Source organism: Tympanuchus pallidicinctus, unplaced genomic scaffold (genome assembly GCF_026119805.1).
Source record: "Tympanuchus pallidicinctus isolate F22 unplaced genomic scaffold, pur_lepc_1.0 scaffold25, whole genome shotgun sequence".
Taxonomy (NCBI): Eukaryota; Metazoa; Chordata; class Aves; order Galliformes; family Phasianidae; genus Tympanuchus; species Tympanuchus pallidicinctus.
The window spans coordinates 3560640-3578256 of NW_026294742.1; the positions used below are offsets into that span (position 1 = coordinate 3560640).

General features: G+C 51.6%; 2 protein-coding genes across 2 annotated transcripts; both read left to right on the forward strand.

Moving 5' to 3' along the window:
- The first annotated feature begins 284 nt into the window (after positions 1-284).
- Positions 285-9356, forward strand: MLEC (malectin). Its single transcript, XM_052689681.1, has 5 exons — positions 285-487; positions 3324-3502; positions 4838-5014; positions 5176-5233; positions 5700-9356. Exons 1-5 carry the CDS (start codon positions 301-303, stop codon positions 5927-5929), a joined length of 831 nt encoding a protein of 276 aa, XP_052545641.1. The 5' UTR covers positions 285-300; the 3' UTR covers positions 5930-9356.
- Positions 9357-11469: 2113 nt separating this feature from the next.
- UNC119B (unc-119 lipid binding chaperone B) lies at positions 11470-16396 on the forward strand. The gene is made up of 5 exons (XM_052689995.1): positions 11470-11706; positions 12070-12183; positions 12609-12720; positions 12928-13100; positions 13952-16396. Exons 1-5 carry the CDS (start codon positions 11502-11504, stop codon positions 14062-14064), a joined length of 717 nt encoding a protein of 238 aa, XP_052545955.1. The 5' UTR covers positions 11470-11501; the 3' UTR covers positions 14065-16396.
- The last annotated feature ends 1221 nt before the right edge of the window (positions 16397-17617 follow it).

The window sequence follows — 17617 nt, forward strand, 5'->3', positions numbered from 1 at the left end:
CCGCGCGGCCCACTCAGCGCCGCTGCGCTCCGGCCGGTCACGCCTCCCACCGCTGCGCCGCCATCCCCGCGCCTCCCGGTCGAGCCTACTCTCCCGCTCCCTTTCGCCATTGGTCGCGCGCGTCATGAATATGCAGATGACGTCTAGAGGCCGTCCAATAGGGAACGGACGTAAATTTAATATTCCATTCGCGGCTTGTGGATTGGTCTGCGCTCGGCCCGCCCCGGCAGCGGGTTAGGGCGCCCCCAGGCGACAGCAGGAAGGGGCGGGCGGCGGCGGGCGCAGCGCCTGGAGCCCGAGATGGTGGGCGCCGGGGCGCGCGGGGCGCCGCTGCCGGTGCTGCTGCTGCTGCCGGCACTGCTGCGGGGCGCGGCGGGCGGCCTCGCCGACAGCGTGGTCTGGGCCGTCAACGCGGGCGGCGATGCCCATGTGGACGTGAACGGCATCCACTTCCGCAAAGACCCGCTCGAGGGCCGCGTGGGCCGAGGTGAGGCCGGGGGGGCCGCGCCGCCGGTTCCGGGGGGGGGTGGGTCGGGGGAGGGCGGGCAGCCGGGCCCGGACCTCTCCTCTCCTCTCGGCGGAGCCCGTCCGTAACGGCGGCGTTCGGGCCCGCGTCCCGCAGCGCCGCCCCGAGCCTCGCCGCTGAGGGCCCGTCCGCGTCCCCGCGGGGCTGCGGTGCCGGGCGCTGTCGGCCTCGAGGGGGAGCGCGGCCTGCGGGCCGTCGTGGTGCGGGGCCGGCGGGCGTTGCTCTGCTGCCCTTCTGCCTCCCCCTGCCTCCCCGGTCCTCGTGGAGCGGAGTGGAATTTCGCCTGGGAAGGTGACGTGAACGCTTAGGCAGCCAAACCGGCAGCGTGCAGCCGCCTGGCTCCCGTTTGCCTTTTTTCCACTGCAAGACCCCAGTTTCCACAGCGAGTTCTGCCAGCACGCGCTGCTGCGCCGTCTTCCTGCAGCTCTGCCCCGCGCCGGGCAGCGCCGTGTGAGCGGCAGGGACGGGGCAGAGGCTGAAGCGCAGGAGCAGAGGAGCCGTTCTGAGCCGTTGCTGCTCCCTAATCGCTGGAAGCTTCTGTCTGCGAGCGGCTGTGGAGCTGCTGTCACACTGGGTTACCTTGCCGTACTTCCCCCGAAGCCCCCCAGGTTGTCTGAGTTTTGCCCGTTTCTCATAATCAGTGAACCGCATCTCAGTCGATCCATGAATGCTGAGCTGCTCCTGCTGCCGCTTGCAGGTGAGTGCAGGAGCGCAGAGAGCTGTTTGTTCTGTGTGTGTATGTGTTTGAGGGCTGCGAGGACTGCCCTGTGCCCTGGGACCTTGTGTGGGGAGCAGCACCGTGCTGTACGGTGAGCCCTCTGCACACTGTGTGGAAGAGGTCACATTTAAATATTAATAGGGTTCTCAGTTTCTCATCCTGTGCCCTGAGGTGCTGATCAGGATGGCTCAGCTCCTTCCACACGCCTTTCGTGTGTGACCAGAAGGAGAATGACCTGGTGGACTTGTTTCTGAGTTGAGGAAAAAAGGGTCTGTTCTGAGCATGCTGTGGCTTGCTCCTCCTTTGGGGAAAGCCCGTGTTCTCTGAACACAGCAGGCTGTCAGTAAGCCTGCTCTAGCCAATGGTGCCAGGCACGGCCAAGAAGACTTTACCCCTTTGAGCTATTAAGTGTGTTTCCTTCAATGGCTTTTTATTGCACAATTGTTTGGTTCATGCCAGGCTTCTCTGTTTGGTCGGCATGTAATGGCTGACTGGGAGTACGTGGCAGGCTGGGAGGGAAGGATGTGGGGCAGCACTTCACCTCTGGGCTTTTCAAGCCTCAGTCCCAGATGCTGAGCCCTGAGGAACAGAATGTGTTGATAGCAATTACATGTCTGTAATGCGTGCACTTGCCTCTTGGTGAGCTGCCCCTGAGCACACCTAATGCACTGGGAAATCAAGCTCGCGTTCATGGCTGTGTCAACAGTCCTCTGGGTGACAGCTCTTCCTCTCCAGTTACCTTCTTGGCTATTAATGGGCTTCCTTTATACACAGGCTTTCCTCTGATAGGAGCTGACTTCTGTGGAGCCCTTGGTTTGTGACTGCTGTAATCTGTAGCTGGCTGGAGATGTCTGTGTGGGAGGACAGGTTAAACTTTTCACCCGCTGTATTTCTGCTGATCAGAGCCTCCAGTCTTTGTGCCCTGCTTGGAGTGGCAAAGAGCAGCAGCATGTAATATTGTCTGAGTAGCTGCGTGTGAAACAGGAGATGAAGAACTGGCATTAATTTCCTCTTGCTCGTTTGCATTGGCTCCATCTTTGGCAAAATGTTCTGGGTTAGAAGTTCTTGCTTTGTCTTGGCCAGCGCAGTGTCTGTTCCCATGGAAATAGGGGTGGACATGGCAAGTGTCAGTAGATAACTTGGTGTGGATCAGCTTCTGCTGGCCGAGGTGCCAGTGGGCTTTGGGTGCCTGCAGCCTTCCCTCGTGCATTGCTGAGGCATTATTCTGTTGTGAGCTCTCAAGGCACACATCAGTTTGCATTTACACAGTAACACAACAGAATGCCAAGTCAGGGTGAGAGCTCCTGAGAGTGGCCTGAGAGGTGATGAAGTAGGGAGCAAGAAGAGGCAATGTTATGATTTCTGTTGTTTTCTCAGCTGTTGGTAGTGTTGTTTGAACCCTTCTTAGGGGGCTCAACCCGCAGTTGGTGCCTGTTTCAGCTGAGTGGCTGTGAGATGGAGCTACTCTTGAAACCCTTATGTACTTTTCCTGCTTCCTTCTTCAAGCTGACACACACTGCCTGCCTGTGGTGAGGAGAAAGGGTTTCGTAAGTCTTATCTGCTGCTTTTCACCCTTCTGCCATCCCCCAGGTTTTTACTGCTGGAGGGTGAGTCTCTAAAACCTAATGCCACTGCCTGCTAACTCCAAAGCTGCTGAATGAATGACTGTAGTCAGTCCTGAAGTGACTGCTTAGGTTCTGTACTCAGAGTTTATACTTTGAAAATGTTGTAAAAACATTTTCAGGCGTTTTTCCTCTTTGAAGCAGGAGTCTGGGGCCAAGTCTTTTGGCTCTGCGCCCCGTATGTGAAACCAGCTCTTCTTTTTGAAACTGTGAGTGAGTTTTGTCTCTGGGACTGCAGCAGGTCCAGACCCATTTTTCTGCAGGACCCAGGTTCAGGGATTTTGGCTGCTTCTGCTCCAGTAGTGCCTTCTCCTGACCAGAGCAAGGAGTGAGAATGGGTCTCACTAGGGCAGTGAGTGCTAAGGCTGTGTCCAATTAAGCACTTAAGAGAAAATAAAGCATCTGTTCGTGTTCCTCAGGAATTAACCAAATGAACTGTTCTGTGCTTGAAATACAGCTTCTGACTATGGTATGAAGCTACCAATCCTGCGGTCCAATGCAGAAGATCAGATCCTGTACCAGACAGAGCGTTACAATGAGGAAACCTTTGGCTATGAAGTTCCCATCAAAGAAGAGGGTGACTACGTGTTGGTGTTGAAGTTTGCAGAGGTCTACTTTGCTCAATCTCAACAGAAGGTAAGCAGCAGCTCTGTGCTGCTCTGAGCTTTCCTGTCTCTTTGATAGTTAAAGCTGTCTATGCCTGGGTTGCCTCTGCTGTTTTTTATGCTTTGCATGGAGAAAGTGAAGTGAGACACTACAGGTTAACTTCATCTGTAGAGCTCATAAGAGAGTGGTTTGATACATAGAACCCTCTTCCACGTGACAGATACACGTTTGACCTGTCAAACTGCATTATGAGAGTGTTCAAACAAACATGTGCAACATCACATAAGTAGCATTGGATTTTTATGATCTGTTTAGGCTGTGCTGTGTTTGAGAAGTGTTTTTGCCATTTCCCTGGCTGCTTGTGTCTGATGCAACTGCATGCCTGTTGTGGAGCAAGTATTGCACATACTGAATCAGGAAAGTGATGTGGGTTAAATAAACTACTGAAACAGTTTGTACAAGTGTAATAACTGATAATGGTTCAAAATGACACTGTAGGCACAGAGTTAAATTCAACCCCTCATCAAAGCTCTCTGGAGATCAATAATCCTTGCCTGCTTTTGAAATCCCTCTTGTAAAGATGTGAAAGCAAAAGCACAAAGAATCCAATGCCCTGTGATAAATTGGAAGAGAAACGTGTATTTCAATCTGGCTTTACCCTCACTCTGTCAGCTGCTTTAGAGCTCCTCTTAAACACTGTACTGCCACTCTGACAGAGAATGTTTCAGGGAACAGAACTATGGGGCTGCTTTACAGAAAGGATGCAACAAACAGTCTCAGATTAAGCTGAAGAGCTGAGACATCTCTGGCTTTTCTTCTCTCATGGGGTTCTGCTGGGATTCCCCAGGTGCTTCATGAAGTTTGAGTCATTAAGGCCCCGAGGAGGACTTTCACTCTGAATTCAGATGTGGTTAGCAGTTGATCACTTCATCTCCTTCAAACCCTGCATCCTGTCAGTAGCTTCACCAGAGTGTTTCCTGTTCCCTGCTTTGCTTGGGGCTGTTTGTTAGAAATGGCCTCATTCCCTGGGTATGGTGTGCCACAGCCTCCCTAGGGAAGGAGCAGGTCTTCAGCCAGCAGATGGAAAGCTGTGAAAGGAAATGATGAAAAACAGAGCAGAATTGTGTTGTCTTCAGTTTTGAACAGCAGGAATTATGTTAGAAGTAAGAGGCAAATTTCAGGGTATCTGAAAGCAACCTTAATGCCTCAGTGTATTTCCCTGGATGCTTTTGGCTTCTGAATCCTTCTCAAGGGAGTGGAGAATGCGTGGTGGTACAGTGCATGTTGCAATGCTTTCTGGTTTTCCCCTTTCAACTGTTGCATGCCTGAATCTGTTCTGACACTGTCGTTTCTTCCGCCCTGAAGGTGTTTGATGTTCGCTTGAATGGCCACGTGGTGGTGAAGGACTTGGACATTTTTGACAGAGTTGGACATAGCACGGCTCATGATGAGATCATTCCCATGAGTATCAAAAAGGGAAAACTAAGTGTCCAGGGAGAGGTTTCAACGTTCACAGGAAAGCTTCATATTGAGTTTGTAAAGGTAACGAGGCTTTGCTGGCCAGAGCCTTTATTTTCCTTTTCCCTTTTCTTTCCCAGCCACGTGATGCAGCTGTGTGCTGGGGGTGGGGAAGATGGTAGTAGGTGGGGAGATTGTTTCTTGAATTATGCTGTAGCACTGACTTCCATCTTCACTTTCTCTAGGGCTACTACGACAATCCGAAAATCTGTGCCCTGTACATCCTGCAGGGAACAGTGGAAGGTGAGCATAGTTTCTGAGCCAGAAGGCTCTTTCCCTTTGGAGATCAGCCTGCTGCTTCTCAGACCATGAGATCATAGCTCTTTCTGAGCTACCTCTGCCAAGGCTGTTTCTCTATCAGCACATTCCCACAGGGTGCAGAATGAGATAGGTGTCTTAGCATTCCCCTCTGTAAGTGCACAAAGCTGTCATTTTCAGAATAAGTAACACAGATTTGGTACAAGACTTCTTGCATATGGAGTAGAAAGAAAGGAACGTGTCTAGTTGGTCTTAAGTTATAGCTGCAAATGAATTCTCTCTAGCTTTGTATGTTAGCAGCAGTCCTGCAAACAAGTAATTTATGGAGTTCTTTTAGATAGTAGTTACGTGTTTCTTACCTGGAGCTTTGTTTTCCTCGCTCACTTCTGAGGACAGGGAGGTTTCCTGGGTTACATCCTGCCTCCTTGTAACTTTTCTTCTTGTTCAACAGATGTTCCAAAGCTGCAACCACACCCAGGTCTGGAGAAAAAAGAGGACGACGATGATGAGGATGAATATGATGATGGCTCCAGCGTTAAAAAACAGGCAAATAAGAACCGGGTCCAATCAGGCCCACGCACACCAAACCCCTATGCCTCAGACAACAGCAGCCTCATGTTCCCTATATTGGTGGCCTTTGGTGTCTTCATTCCTACCCTCTTCTGCCTCTGCCGGTTGTGAGAGCCCTACAGAGCATCAGCCAAGGGGCTGGGAGGGAAGGAGTTGGACCAAACACGGTTGCTTTCAATTTCTCCATATTGTTCATAATTTAAGGAAAACAAACAAACAAAAAAAGGTGATTCACTTGGAATGAATAGCAGGTCCAGGTAAAAGGAAGAAGCTTACCTTCCCCTTGCCAGCAAGCAGCAAGGCCCTTGCCTTCCCCGTCGCACCATGTGCAGCCTCTGATCCTCCCTGGGGCATCCAAGAGTGAACTGAGTCCTGGCTGGCTGTGTGTTGGGCTATCGGAAGCTGATGGTAGCAGTCCTGGGCCACATCCCATAATGAAAGAAAGCTGCGTGCTGCAAGATCTCTGCCTTTGCTGGGTGGAATACAGTTCCCTAAGCCGGGAAGCAGCTCTTATGACAAGGCCTGGGTACATGTTTTGTCCAGGAGCACGGAAGTGTTGTGGTGCTGTTGGGTGACTAGCAACTATGGAGAACAAGGGCTGGTTCTTCAGCATCTCCCTGAACGTGCAACACGATGTATGGTACTCACCTGCGTAAAGATACTGAGGCTCCAGCTGGCCACTCAGCCTCTGTGGGGATGTTTCCCTTCCTAAGAGTGCAGACTGTGCCAGGAGAGGAGGAATTTATCTGGCCTGATTTGCTGCACCAGTTGGGAGAGACTTTCCTAGCCTGACAATTGTAATGTTAGATCCGTTGCAGAGGGATTCCGCTGTAGCCTGCAAAAGGCTGACGTTTGCATCTGATCAGATGCACTTGTTTTCTGTATTGATTATGGCTTTTGTTTCCTTTAGTATTGTTTTATTTTAAAAGGTTCATTTTAAGCCCAGTTTCTTATTTTGCCCCTTTTAGCAAGTGACCTGTCATCAGAAGAAGCTGAGAATCAAATGGCCTAACGAGGAGGTCCTTGTTCCTTCAGCTTCATACCAATGAGTTCCTCTGCTGCCCTGTGACACAGGACAGAGTGGAGCAACCCTGAGGATGCTCCTGAGAGCTTTCACTCCCTGTTGAACAGACCAGACCTGCCTGCAGTGGTGAGAAGTGCAGAGCTGGTTAGCATCTGCCCTCAGCACAACCTTCTGCGTATCAAGGGGCAGACATCCAACCTTTCAGTACGATAGCACAAGGTGATTTGTTACTCTCCAGAGATCTGGAAGCAAGCAGAACTCTGGAGACAAGGCCCATCGATTTCCCTGTTGCTTGGTGACAGGCTGATGAGCCAGGTCACCCACCTTCCCCAAGGGATCTTTCTGCAAGAGGCTTCTGCTTCCACATGTAGAGTCTGTGCCTGACTGCTAGTCTGAGCCCTCCCTGCACTTTCTGGCCTGGAGTTGCTGACCCTGAGGAGCTGGTTCCCATGCTCTTGGCCTCTGATGTGGTCAAGGAGATGTTTGTGTTCAGGAGAAGGATTTAGGCCAGGTAGGGCTGGGTCACCTTCAGTCCTGGTGAGCTTTACCTCATGCTGTCTTGTTCTTATAAGTGCTCTCTTCCTGGTACAGCTGCTCTGAGCCATGTCCTTGCTGCTGCTCCTTCCTGCACCTGAGTTTTCCTAGCAGTTGTTCTCAGGTTTGATGCTGTGCAGTGGCTCAGACTTTCTTTGAGCTGACAAGGGTCAGGATTTGAGGGACAACCTTTCTGCTGGACCAGAGCAGCTGAAGCCTTTACTTTTTCATAGCCCTCAAGCTGTGATGTGAGCTGTCAGCTCCTGAAACAGGAGCTCGAGGTGTCACAGTGCTAATGTTGGCAGCAGTGGCACTGAACCTTGGCTGTTTTTTGGTAGCATACATCACTGCAATGGGCCTGACAGCCATTCTGAATGCTGAAAAGCAAACAATTGAACTTCCCTCCCATTGCTTCTCCAGACTGGCTATTTCTATTCATGCAAGAGAGTCCCTACCACGCGTAGAAGGAGAAGACAGACTTCAGAGAGGGCAGATCTTAACAGCAAACCCAGGGATGAAAGGGCAGTAAGCTTGAAGTTGTTTACTTCATCTTGTAGGTGCTGTTAAAATCCTAGTGCTTATACAAGTCTTCGGTAGGAGCTGTGTTTTGTTTAGTGACAGTGCCTACAAAGATTCCCTGGTGTTTTTTGGATTGCTCTAACTGGAGCATAGAGACATTTAGATCTTTATCAGTCTGAGAAGCATAAAATGCCCTGATTTGTTAAGCAAAGAACCTGGATTTGAAAGCAGTCTTCTCTGTAAGGAGCAGTTCTTCTCCAAGCCTTGTAGGTTTTGGGTTGTTTTGGTGGTGTTTTTTTTTTTTTAATTATTATATTTTTTAGCATCCCTCCATCAGGAAGTCACTCAGCTTCTTGTTGCTGCCCTAGTAATCTCTGCACCTTGCAGCAGAGCATGAAAACAGGGCTGTGTGTGTAGGTGTGCCCTACTCTTGTAGGATACTTTATCCCTGCCTCTTGCCAAGCAGGGAACCTCATTGGTGCCATCAGCCACCCTAAGGCAAAGCTGTGCGGGGTTTGGTCTGTTGTGTTCTGCTTTCTCTCAGTTCAAATGAATTTGTCTCATCTGAATAGGAATATGGAGTAGAAATGGTTCAGTCTTCTTGGCTTCAGCTTAGTTGTTTTGGCTCTGGCTTTATGCATTTTTGTCACTGCTGCGAAGCTGGTGTTAACTCTCCGTGTGACCGGGGAGTTTCTGATCCCTCGTGGTGATGTGAGTGGTTTTCTTTGTTGGTCCATCCTCTTATGGCAGGTCTGGCTCAGACAGAGCCATCAAACAAACCATGTGGGGACACAGGAGGACAGTATGGGGAGGACACGCTCAGTCTGGCTTTCCTTGTCATCCGTCTGGCACCTGCAAGCCAGCCAGATGGGTGTGATAAAGTACCTGACCTGATATGGGGAAGGAAACATTCGGGCTGGCTGTGATTCTCCAGCAGGGGTGATTGAGGGAATGTCCAAGGCAGTGTTTAACTGAATGCGGTCAGAGATGGGGCTCTTCGTGCTTTGCTGCAGAGCTCAGCAGGCAAATGTAGAGTGTGTCTCTGCAGCAGTGTGGGAAGCAGGACCAGAGCAGAGCCTGGCTCGGTGGTTGGAGTAGTTGTGCACAGAGGGGCAGGTAGGGCAATTTGAATAAAGCTTCCCCTGAGTAAAGGTGAGGCGATGCTGCTGCTGATGTTCTGGGCCTGGATCCAGCCCTGGGGTAGTGCTGGTTGAATTACCCCTTATCAGCCTCTCCGCTCTGTCCTGGGGATGCAGAGGCACAGCTGGCAGTTGTCTCGCAGCTTGTGCTCTGTGTTTTGCTACCTTCATGCAGGCTGTTCTTCATGTCTGTATGTGTGTACCTACAACAACAGCTCGGACCCTTTTGGGTATCCCAGGTGGCAGGGAGCAGAAAGCTAAATGAATTCCCATCTTTTTGGTGCCTTTGTGTCGGGCTTTGAATAAAAGTCCATTTGAATAAGCTTTTTTTCCTTTTTTTTTTTTTCTTTTTCTTTTTTTTTTTTTTTTTCTTTTTTTTTTTTTTCTTTTTAAGGAGCTCCTGGTTTGTGGTGTTTTTTACCCAAGGGACAAATATTCCCTGCCCATGTGCTCAGCTGCAGGCTGTCTCACTGTCCCTTGATCCAGCTCTGGAGGTCACAGCTGAATCACAGAACTGTGAGTGAGAATCTTTGGTTCCAGCCCTTGAAGTCAATGGGGGAAAAAAGCGTAGCAGGGGACAGAAGAACTGGAAGAGCTCTTCCAGGTCTTGTCTGCCCCAGGAATCACCTGAGGTGGGATGGAGAGCTTCTAGACAGTCTGGTGCCTGCGTGTCTGCACAGCTCAGAGCAGAGCGAGTTGCAGCTGTGTCCTGGTAATCCTTTGGTGCTCAAGGCTTCTGCCTGCAGAGCTTGGCTGGGATCCTCCTGCTCCCTGGGCTCACCTGCTGAGGGCTTCCCCTGCCCCAGGGAGCAGAGGACCATACATTTCCCTTGGTCTTCCTTTGCATTTAAGTGTGGTGGCAACAGCCAGGATGTCTTGGTGTTGGAAGCCTGGCTGAGCAGGCCCTTTGTTGATGGGAAACAGCAGCAGGAGGGAGATGACCAGCAGAGCAGCTACAGCCCTCGGTGTGAGCCAGATTCTGAGCAGCTGCGAAGCACCGAGTGTTTCAGGCTCTGGTGTTTCAGTGTGGGAGAGAGATGTCTGCTTCATGCACTCGTGATGGGGAGGGAAATATCCTTGCTGAGAATCCAAGAGAAATGGGAGCTGGGCCAGCACTGAGCTCATTTACCTACCGGCACTTCTGCATCTCCACAACAAATGCCAAAGTCTAATACAATTCAAGGATGCTTTTTTTTTTTTTTTTTTATGTCAGCCTGGTTCCACCAGTCTGTCCTCTCCAGCTGGTCCCACAGTACTCTCGATGGCACGGCCACAATACTGGGCTGGAGCTGCCGGGGCTCAGGAACGTGGTTGTGTACAACAGGCCTCCTGTGCAGCTCCTGCTCCATGCTGGGCTGGGGCACGTGTGTGTTCTGCTTGGTCCCAATGGGCTCCATCCCGTGGTGCTGGCACGGGAGAGCTGAAAGCAGGTCCATGTCTTCCGGGACTCTGGCTTGCTCAGAGTTTATTGCTGTATATTAAATACTATTTTTGGAGATTGGGGGGTAGGTGTGGGAGGGGGAGGGGTGAGGCGGTGCTGTCCCCAGGCTGAGCGGTGGGACTGCTGCAGGTTCTTCGATAGGTTCTGATTATTTTTTTTTTTTTCCCAAAAAGTGCTTTATTTAAAAATACAAAAATAAAAAAAATATATTAAATAATAATAATAATAATAATAATAATAAATGACAGAAGTGCTTTCCTCCCCTGTAGAAAACAGCGCTGGCCGAGTAGAAAATGGGAACGATCTTTTGCAAACGTCAGAGGTCTGTGCTGGAGAGGTTGTGTGAGGGAGGGATGAAGGCGAGGGGCGAAGTGCAGCGCTGTGCTGGGGGGGGGGAGGACGAGGAGGGCGAGCTGTGCCCCCTGCGCCCAGCGCATGGAGGGGGCCGTGCCTGTCGCACCGTGCTGCTCCGTGCTGCTCCGTGCTGCAGCCAAACAGCTGCAAACCCGATGGTGACATCGGAGATGAGTGTTTCGAGGGCTCGGGGCTTTCTTGCCCCAAGAGCATCGCGCTGGGGTTGGAGGCGGTGCTGGAGCTGCCCCGCTGGCGCTGAGGGTCGCTGTGTTACCGCGGCTCGTTTTACTGGTTGGGCCCTGGGTGAAAAGCACAGACGTGTGTTTGTGATCGCGGGGGCTTTGCGGAGCTGAGGGCGGCCTGTCTTATTTTTGGAACGCGGTAGCTGCTTTATTTTTGCATTTCCCCGCGGCGTCGGGCGGAGGGGATGTTCTAAAATCCACCGCCCGGCGGCTTCGACCGGCAGCGCGCGGAAGGCAAATAAACGGAGTTCTATTGTGGCTGTGCCGCGGTGGTCGCTCTGTTCTCGGGGCCGGGGGTCGGGGGCCGCCTCGCGTCCGTCCCCGCCGCCGTCGCTCGGCAACGCCCGCGCCCTCTGACCCGCGCGGCGCCGCCCCCGCTCCCATAGCTACGGCGGGAGGCGGCGGCCATCTTGGCGGCGGCGGCGGGGCGATGAGCGGCTCCAGGGCGCGGGCGGCGGCGGGACCCGACAAGAAGCCGCCGCCGGGGAGCGGGGGGGCCCTGAGCCGTTTGCGGGGGCGGCGCGGGTCGGCGGACGCAGCCCCGCGGAGCGGAGCGCCGTGGACCGAATCCGAACTGCTGGAGCTGGAGACCGTCCGGCCCGAGCACGTCCTGGGGCTGTGCCGGGTGACGGAGAGTGAGTGCGGGGCGGTGCGGGGCGGGAGGTCCGGGAGGCCGCGGCGGGCGCTGGGCTCCGTGCGCTGTGCGCTGCGCGCTGCCCGGTGCCGCCGCGCTGGGGTCGTGCAGCCCGCCGGGCGCTGCCTGTTCCTCTGCTGCCGCTTGCGGAAAGTTGGGTGGTTTCTTTTTTTTCTTCCCCCCCGCGGGACGCCGCGCTCCGCTTTCCTGTCCCCACCCTTCCCCTTGTCGCTCTGCACACCCGCGGTGTGCTTTCGTGCCTTCCTCTCGCATCTGACGGGGCCGGGGATGGTCAGAAATAGTAACGAGTCCCTTTGTAGTCGCTCCGAAATCTTCTGAAACGTTCCTCCGTGTTTTCTTCCAGACTATTTGTGCAAACCCGAGGATAACATTTATAACATCGACTTCACCAGGTTCAAGATCCGAGACCTGGAGACGGGGACGGTGCTGTTCGAAATCGCCAAGCCGTCTGCTGCAGGTGTGCGGCGCTGGGCTGCGGGGCAGGGCTGTGCACAGATGATGCTCTTGTAGCATCCTGGGGACTGAGTCCTTCTCAGAGCACGGGGCTGAGTTTACCTTTGATGGAAAACTTCCAGGTTATGCCATAAAAATGTGAATATAGCGCGATAGGGGTATACTGCCAGCTGCAGAACTTGCCTTGTTAGTGGCAGGTCTTCTTTCTTGGATATCTGGTGAGGCTGAAGGTGGTTGTGGCACCAGGGCCACTCAGGCTGGGCTGGCTGTTATCAGTTTTTCTCTTTATTTCTTAGTGCTGGTATGACTGTGTGACCAATTCCTTCTCATTCCGTGCCCAACTAATTGTAGGCTTGTCTTGTCCACCAGCCAGTATTACCTTACACGTGTGCTGTTGGCAGAATAATTCAGTGCTGCTGCATTTTCTAGAGCAAGACAACGAGGATGAAGATGACAGCAGCGAACTGGACAGCAGTGCAGGCCGCTTTGTTCGTTACCAGTTCACCCCAGCATTTCTTCGTCTTCGGACTGTTGGTGCAACGTGAGTATGTGTTGACAGAAATCTGAGGGGAGAATCAGCTGTGCCACTGAGCAGCTTATAGCTAGAATTGAGAGAACTCATCGTACACTAACAATGTAAAGTATATTTCTGGAACGGTCTATTGTACAGTTTCAGGTCCAAAGCTCTATGCTTTGCAGTAGGAAGAGAAGGCTTTCTTACCTGTTTTTTCCTACTTTTTTCTTACAGAGTGGAGTTTACAGTGGGAGAAAAGCCAGTGTCAAACTTCCGAATGATTGAGAGGCATTACTTCCGAGATCGCTTGCTGAAAAACTTTGACTTTGATTTTGGCTTCTGCATCCCCAGTAGCAGGAACACATGTGAGCACATCTACGAGTTCCCTCAGCTCTCAGAAGATCTCAGTAAGTATTTCCTTTCTGCAGCAAGCTGTGTGTGTGTGCTCATTTTCTCTCTCTCTCTTTCTACTTGTGCAAAAAATTGTGACGGCGATGGAGGGATGGAATTAAGCTGATTTAAGATGCACTTAATCCCAAGTCACAGACTTGTGCTGCAGATTATCCATCTTAGAAATGAAAGCCTAAGGCAGCCTGCATTGTCAAGTCACAGGCTGCAAGAAGAGCTGCCCAGTGATGGGGCTGTCATCCCCAGTGCCTAACAGTGCAGTGCAGAAGATAACAAAACCCTGGAAAAGGGTTCTCTTAGCAGTCACACATCTGTTTTCAGCACTTGCTTTTTAGGTCTTGAGCCTCTAGCTTTGAAGCAGAACTGGTTTTTCTCTTGGGAGGTGTGTTTTTGAGCCTACCAAGATCTCTGCAAATATGCATTGCGCAGGGTATGTTTGCCCTGGGGGTGGATTGAGCAGAGCACGTGGGCACTCCTGTGGCTGCCTGAGTGCAGGGTTTGTACCTCACATGTACACCAGTGGAGAGTGCAGCCGCTTTCTTTTATTTACAGGTTGCAGCCTCTCTGCTTTCAGACAATGATTTCTGCTGTGCTCTAGTGGTGGCTCTGACTGTTTCTGTGTCTTATGTGAGATTGCTCCACCTCTGTTTGCTTTTGACAGTGCCCTGTGAATAGGAAGAATAGGTAGGGCCAGAGCTTTTAGTGCGTGCCCAGCCGATCTGTTTGCTTCTCTTGGATAGGGCAGAGCATCAGCCTGGTGCATCCCACTGAGTGTCCTTTTTTGTTCTGACTGCACTGCCCAGCAGAGTGTGACAGGCTTCTAAATGTAATTGAGCTTTCTCTTTCACAGTCCGTCTGATGGTTGAAAACCCATACGAGACCCGCTCAGACAGCTTTTACTTTGTGGACAACAAGTTGATAATGCACAACAAGGCCGATTATGCTTACAATGGAGGACAGTAATCATGATATGGCTGCTGGAAGCTGTGCTGCCATTAACCATTCCAGATGTCCAGGACTGGACTGGACTTGCTCTCTCATGCAACAAGGCTTCCTGTCAAACCTTTTCTTCTTGCATGAGGCTGAGCACATGAAGCAAAGAAGACAGCTCGCAAAAGTCAAGGAAATCTTCCTGCAACGCTTCACTATCCAACACCCATAACATATCCAGCCTCTGTCATTCTCCATTTCCGGATGCCTTTTGGTACCCTGGTTAGGTTATGGATCAGAGGCACTGTTTAAAAATGATTGCTGTTACAATTTTTATAGCTTAGGTTGCACTTCTAGTGCTCCCGATGTTTCACCTGTTGGGTGACAACCCTCTTCCAAGAGGTCAAATTATTTGGGTAAGCTATTTCTTAGCAGGAAAATTTGCTGCCTTGAGGTAGCCAATGACATCTGAAAAGCAGATCTCTTCTTCAGTTGGATAGATCATCTCTTTGGTGCCTAGTGGCTTAGTTTGTAGCGTGGGTGAGATAGCTTTTAGGGTGCATTCCAGTATTCTCCAGTGGGAAAGATAAAATAAGAGACTAATTCAGCTTCTGAGTTGTGCAGGAATCTTCTCTTCCCCCTCCAGGTATTTGAGCTGCTCTTGGGAATGGTTTGGTCTGTGTTTTACCAGAGATATTGCTGGAGGTACGCAATAGGAGAAAAAAGGGACCTTATCCAGGTTGATCATTTAGTTGTTCCAATAGCATTTCTGTTTGAGCTTATTCAAGCAAATTGCTGAATTTTGGAGCTCAAGGGTCGACCTTGGAGCTGAAGTTAATCTCAGTGTATTTATCATTTCTCATTTCTACTGCTTCCCTTTGTGTAGGGTTTTTGGCTTTTACTACAGAATGGACTGGTTTTGAACTGACAGCACATTGTCAGCCTAGCTGGGGTGGAGGGGAGATTTCAGTCTGGTGAGGTGTAGAGGAAGAAGGGAGAATGTGGAAAAATCACTTGAAAAACATGTAGGGAGCAAAGCTTCCTAGGCTTCAATCTCTGTATACATCATAATGTTTTAAACCTGACTGTCAGAGGTGCTGGAAGGAGAGATGGTGCTGTCACCAGCTCACTTGCTTTCTTTCAGTTGAGGTACTAGCAGCTGAAACCTTCCCTGGTCAGATTACTCAGTGTTACAGAGTGGGATTCTTAATGACCAAACTGTGAGAATTAATATGATGATTCTTAATTGTTTGAGATCCTATCACTGCTTTGTATCCTTAGTTGCTTATTTATGTTTCAAGATGTTCTTCTGCTGAGGTAGTTTCTGCCAGACCAAAGGGTGTCTTTTGCAGCAGCGCTTTGGGATCTGGCAATAGGAAATAGCACCGTGCCCTGGGAAGTGGAGACCCCATCCTCCCAGCAGCAGTGCTGGCGTCCAGCTCTGACCATGCAGAACCTCAGCTAGGAAAACCCTTTCCTGTGTATTTTGCTGGCTCAAGATGAGGATTGTTTGCATCCCCTCCCTGAGCTGATCAGCCACCTCTGCTGCACCTGGGAGCTAAGTTGTGTCTGGGCTGGAGACTTCGGCTAGTGTTAGTTCTGCTTGTTCCCCTAGAGAGCTGAGAACCAACTCCTCAGCAGATACAGTATGATTCAGTGTAGATTATTGCCTCAGCAGGATTAAACGAGGTGGGCATCACAGCCTTTTAATGCGTAGATAGCAATAGGAAGCCACTGCCTTAACCTTGCAGATTAACGATGTAGGTTTGGTGCAGAGGATCGGCGGGTGACGCGGTAAGCAGTGAGAGTATGTGTGGTGGCAGTCCTGAAGGAATCTCCAGCTCTTGGGAAGGATTTTAATTACGATTAACCACAACAAACGACTTGTTCGGGTGGAGTATTAATCATGAGCAACCACAACAGATGTCTCGGGAATGCAGAGGGGCGAGGTGTGTGTGGCTGAAAGATGAAGGGCAGTTCTGCTCCATTCGATCCCTTCCAGCATCTCCACGGGCACTGGGGCAATCTCATTAGTTGTTTCAGAATTAGCAAAGCTGCTCATGAGGTGGAGCTCAAGCTGCCTCTTGCAGTGACTGCCTTCAGATGGCCCCGTGCTGTGTTGGCAAGGGGAAATTCAGTTGTGCTGCAGGAATGGGCGGTGCTTGCAACAAGGCAGAGCAGCCTGGGAGGGTGTTCTCCATCCTGGAGCATTGTGAGATACTCAGGGTCAGGTCAGAAGAGGCTGCCGGGAGTTTCCAGGACGTTGTAGCATATTGAGGTGAATTTATATGTAGTATTAATCCAGGTGCCTTTTAACATTCCTTTTACCTTTCTGTATGAAGCAACCTCCTGCTTTTCTTACGAATGTGATGATTCTCGTCTGTTTTCTATATCACTGAGTAAAGATACTTAAAATGGAGACAGACCATCGCCAGAGGAGCAGTGAGGACCGAGCCAGGGGACAACACAGCTGTGCAGGTCCGGTGTTCACGGGGCACTGGGTGCCATCTGACTGCTGCTCTGAGAAGCAGAGAGCACTGCTGGGTGTGAGTTCAGGGCCCGTAGGAAAGGGGATTCCTGTCTGAAGCAGTCATTACCTCAGCCAGCAGAGATGAGGAAAAAGCATTGAGGCAATGCTTTCCCATTTATAAATGTATAATCTATTCAGCAATAAGTAAAGGAAGACCAAAGGAAAGCTGGGGGTTGTGCAGGCAGTACTGGCACCCCTCAGCTCCTGTAGGTATCTGTTTGCTTGGCCAAATTAGAAGGCCTTTGTCCACAAACGTGCTGCAGGAAAAAAGTCCTTAAAAGAAGGCATCCCAGCATTAAAAAGACTTGATTGTAACCACAAAGTCAGCAATTTCCAACCTCATCCTCGTGGCAGGGATGGTGTCTTTGGTAAACGTGATTCTATGGAGCATCATCCTTCATTTTGGTATGATGTGGTGCTGTAGGGATGGATCAGAGCTGCTCGCAGGGCAGATGGGGGGAGAGGATGGGACCTGATTTGTGAGCTGAGTGCTGTCCCAGCAGGCACAGTGTGTGTGTAAGGTCACACAGCAGAGCTGGGAGAAGAGCTGGGATGGTAGCGTGCTCAGTGATAACAGCACAAGGGCCAACAGCGATCCTCCAGCAGCACAGAGACCAGCATCACTTCTACAGCAGCACGGGGAGCAGCGCCGCGCCCACACCGAACCTCTCCAGTGTTGTCCTGTGAAGACCGGCCTCGCTGCGCGCTCCTGGGCTGCGGACTCCCGACAGCCGTCCCACGGCCACACGGGCTGCTCCTGCTGACGTCCGTCTGTCCCCGTCCTCCGCCCTCTCTGAGCGGCGTCTTCCTCCGCGGTGCCCCCGTGCCGCTCTGCCCTCTGGTGCTCGGTGCCTCCCGTAGCGGAGGGTTGGGACGAGCGCCTCGCTCCGCTCAGCAGCGCCCCCCTGCGGCGAGGCGGCGCGGCGGCGGTTTGGACGCGCGTGGCAATGGCGCTGCTGCCGCCCCGCGTGGAATAAAGGAACCTCCCGATTTCGTACGGCGGCGTACGGCGCTGGGGGCGGGGCTGAGGGGCTGGGAAGGGGCGTGACCTCGAGG

Bases quoted from the DNA above. Each gene is read 5' to 3' on its own strand.
- MLEC (XM_052689681.1), top strand. From the start codon at position 301: ATGGTGGGCGCCGGGGCGCGCGGGGCGCCGCTGCCGGTGCTGCTGCTG. The intron at 488-3,323 runs GTGAGGCCGGGG...CTTGAAATACAG, and splicing joins CGAGGGCCGCGTGGGCCGAG to CTTCTGACTATGGTATGAAG. The intron at 5,234-5,699 runs GTGAGCATAGTT...CTTGTTCAACAG, and splicing joins CCTGCAGGGAACAGTGGAAG to ATGTTCCAAAGCTGCAACCA.
- UNC119B (XM_052689995.1), top strand. From the start codon at position 11,502: ATGAGCGGCTCCAGGGCGCGGGCGGCGGCGGGACCCGACAAGAAGCCG. The intron at 12,721-12,927 runs GTGAGTATGTGT...TTTTTCTTACAG, and splicing joins CTTCGGACTGTTGGTGCAAC to AGTGGAGTTTACAGTGGGAG. The intron at 13,101-13,951 runs GTAAGTATTTCC...TCTCTTTCACAG, and splicing joins TCAGCTCTCAGAAGATCTCA to TCCGTCTGATGGTTGAAAAC.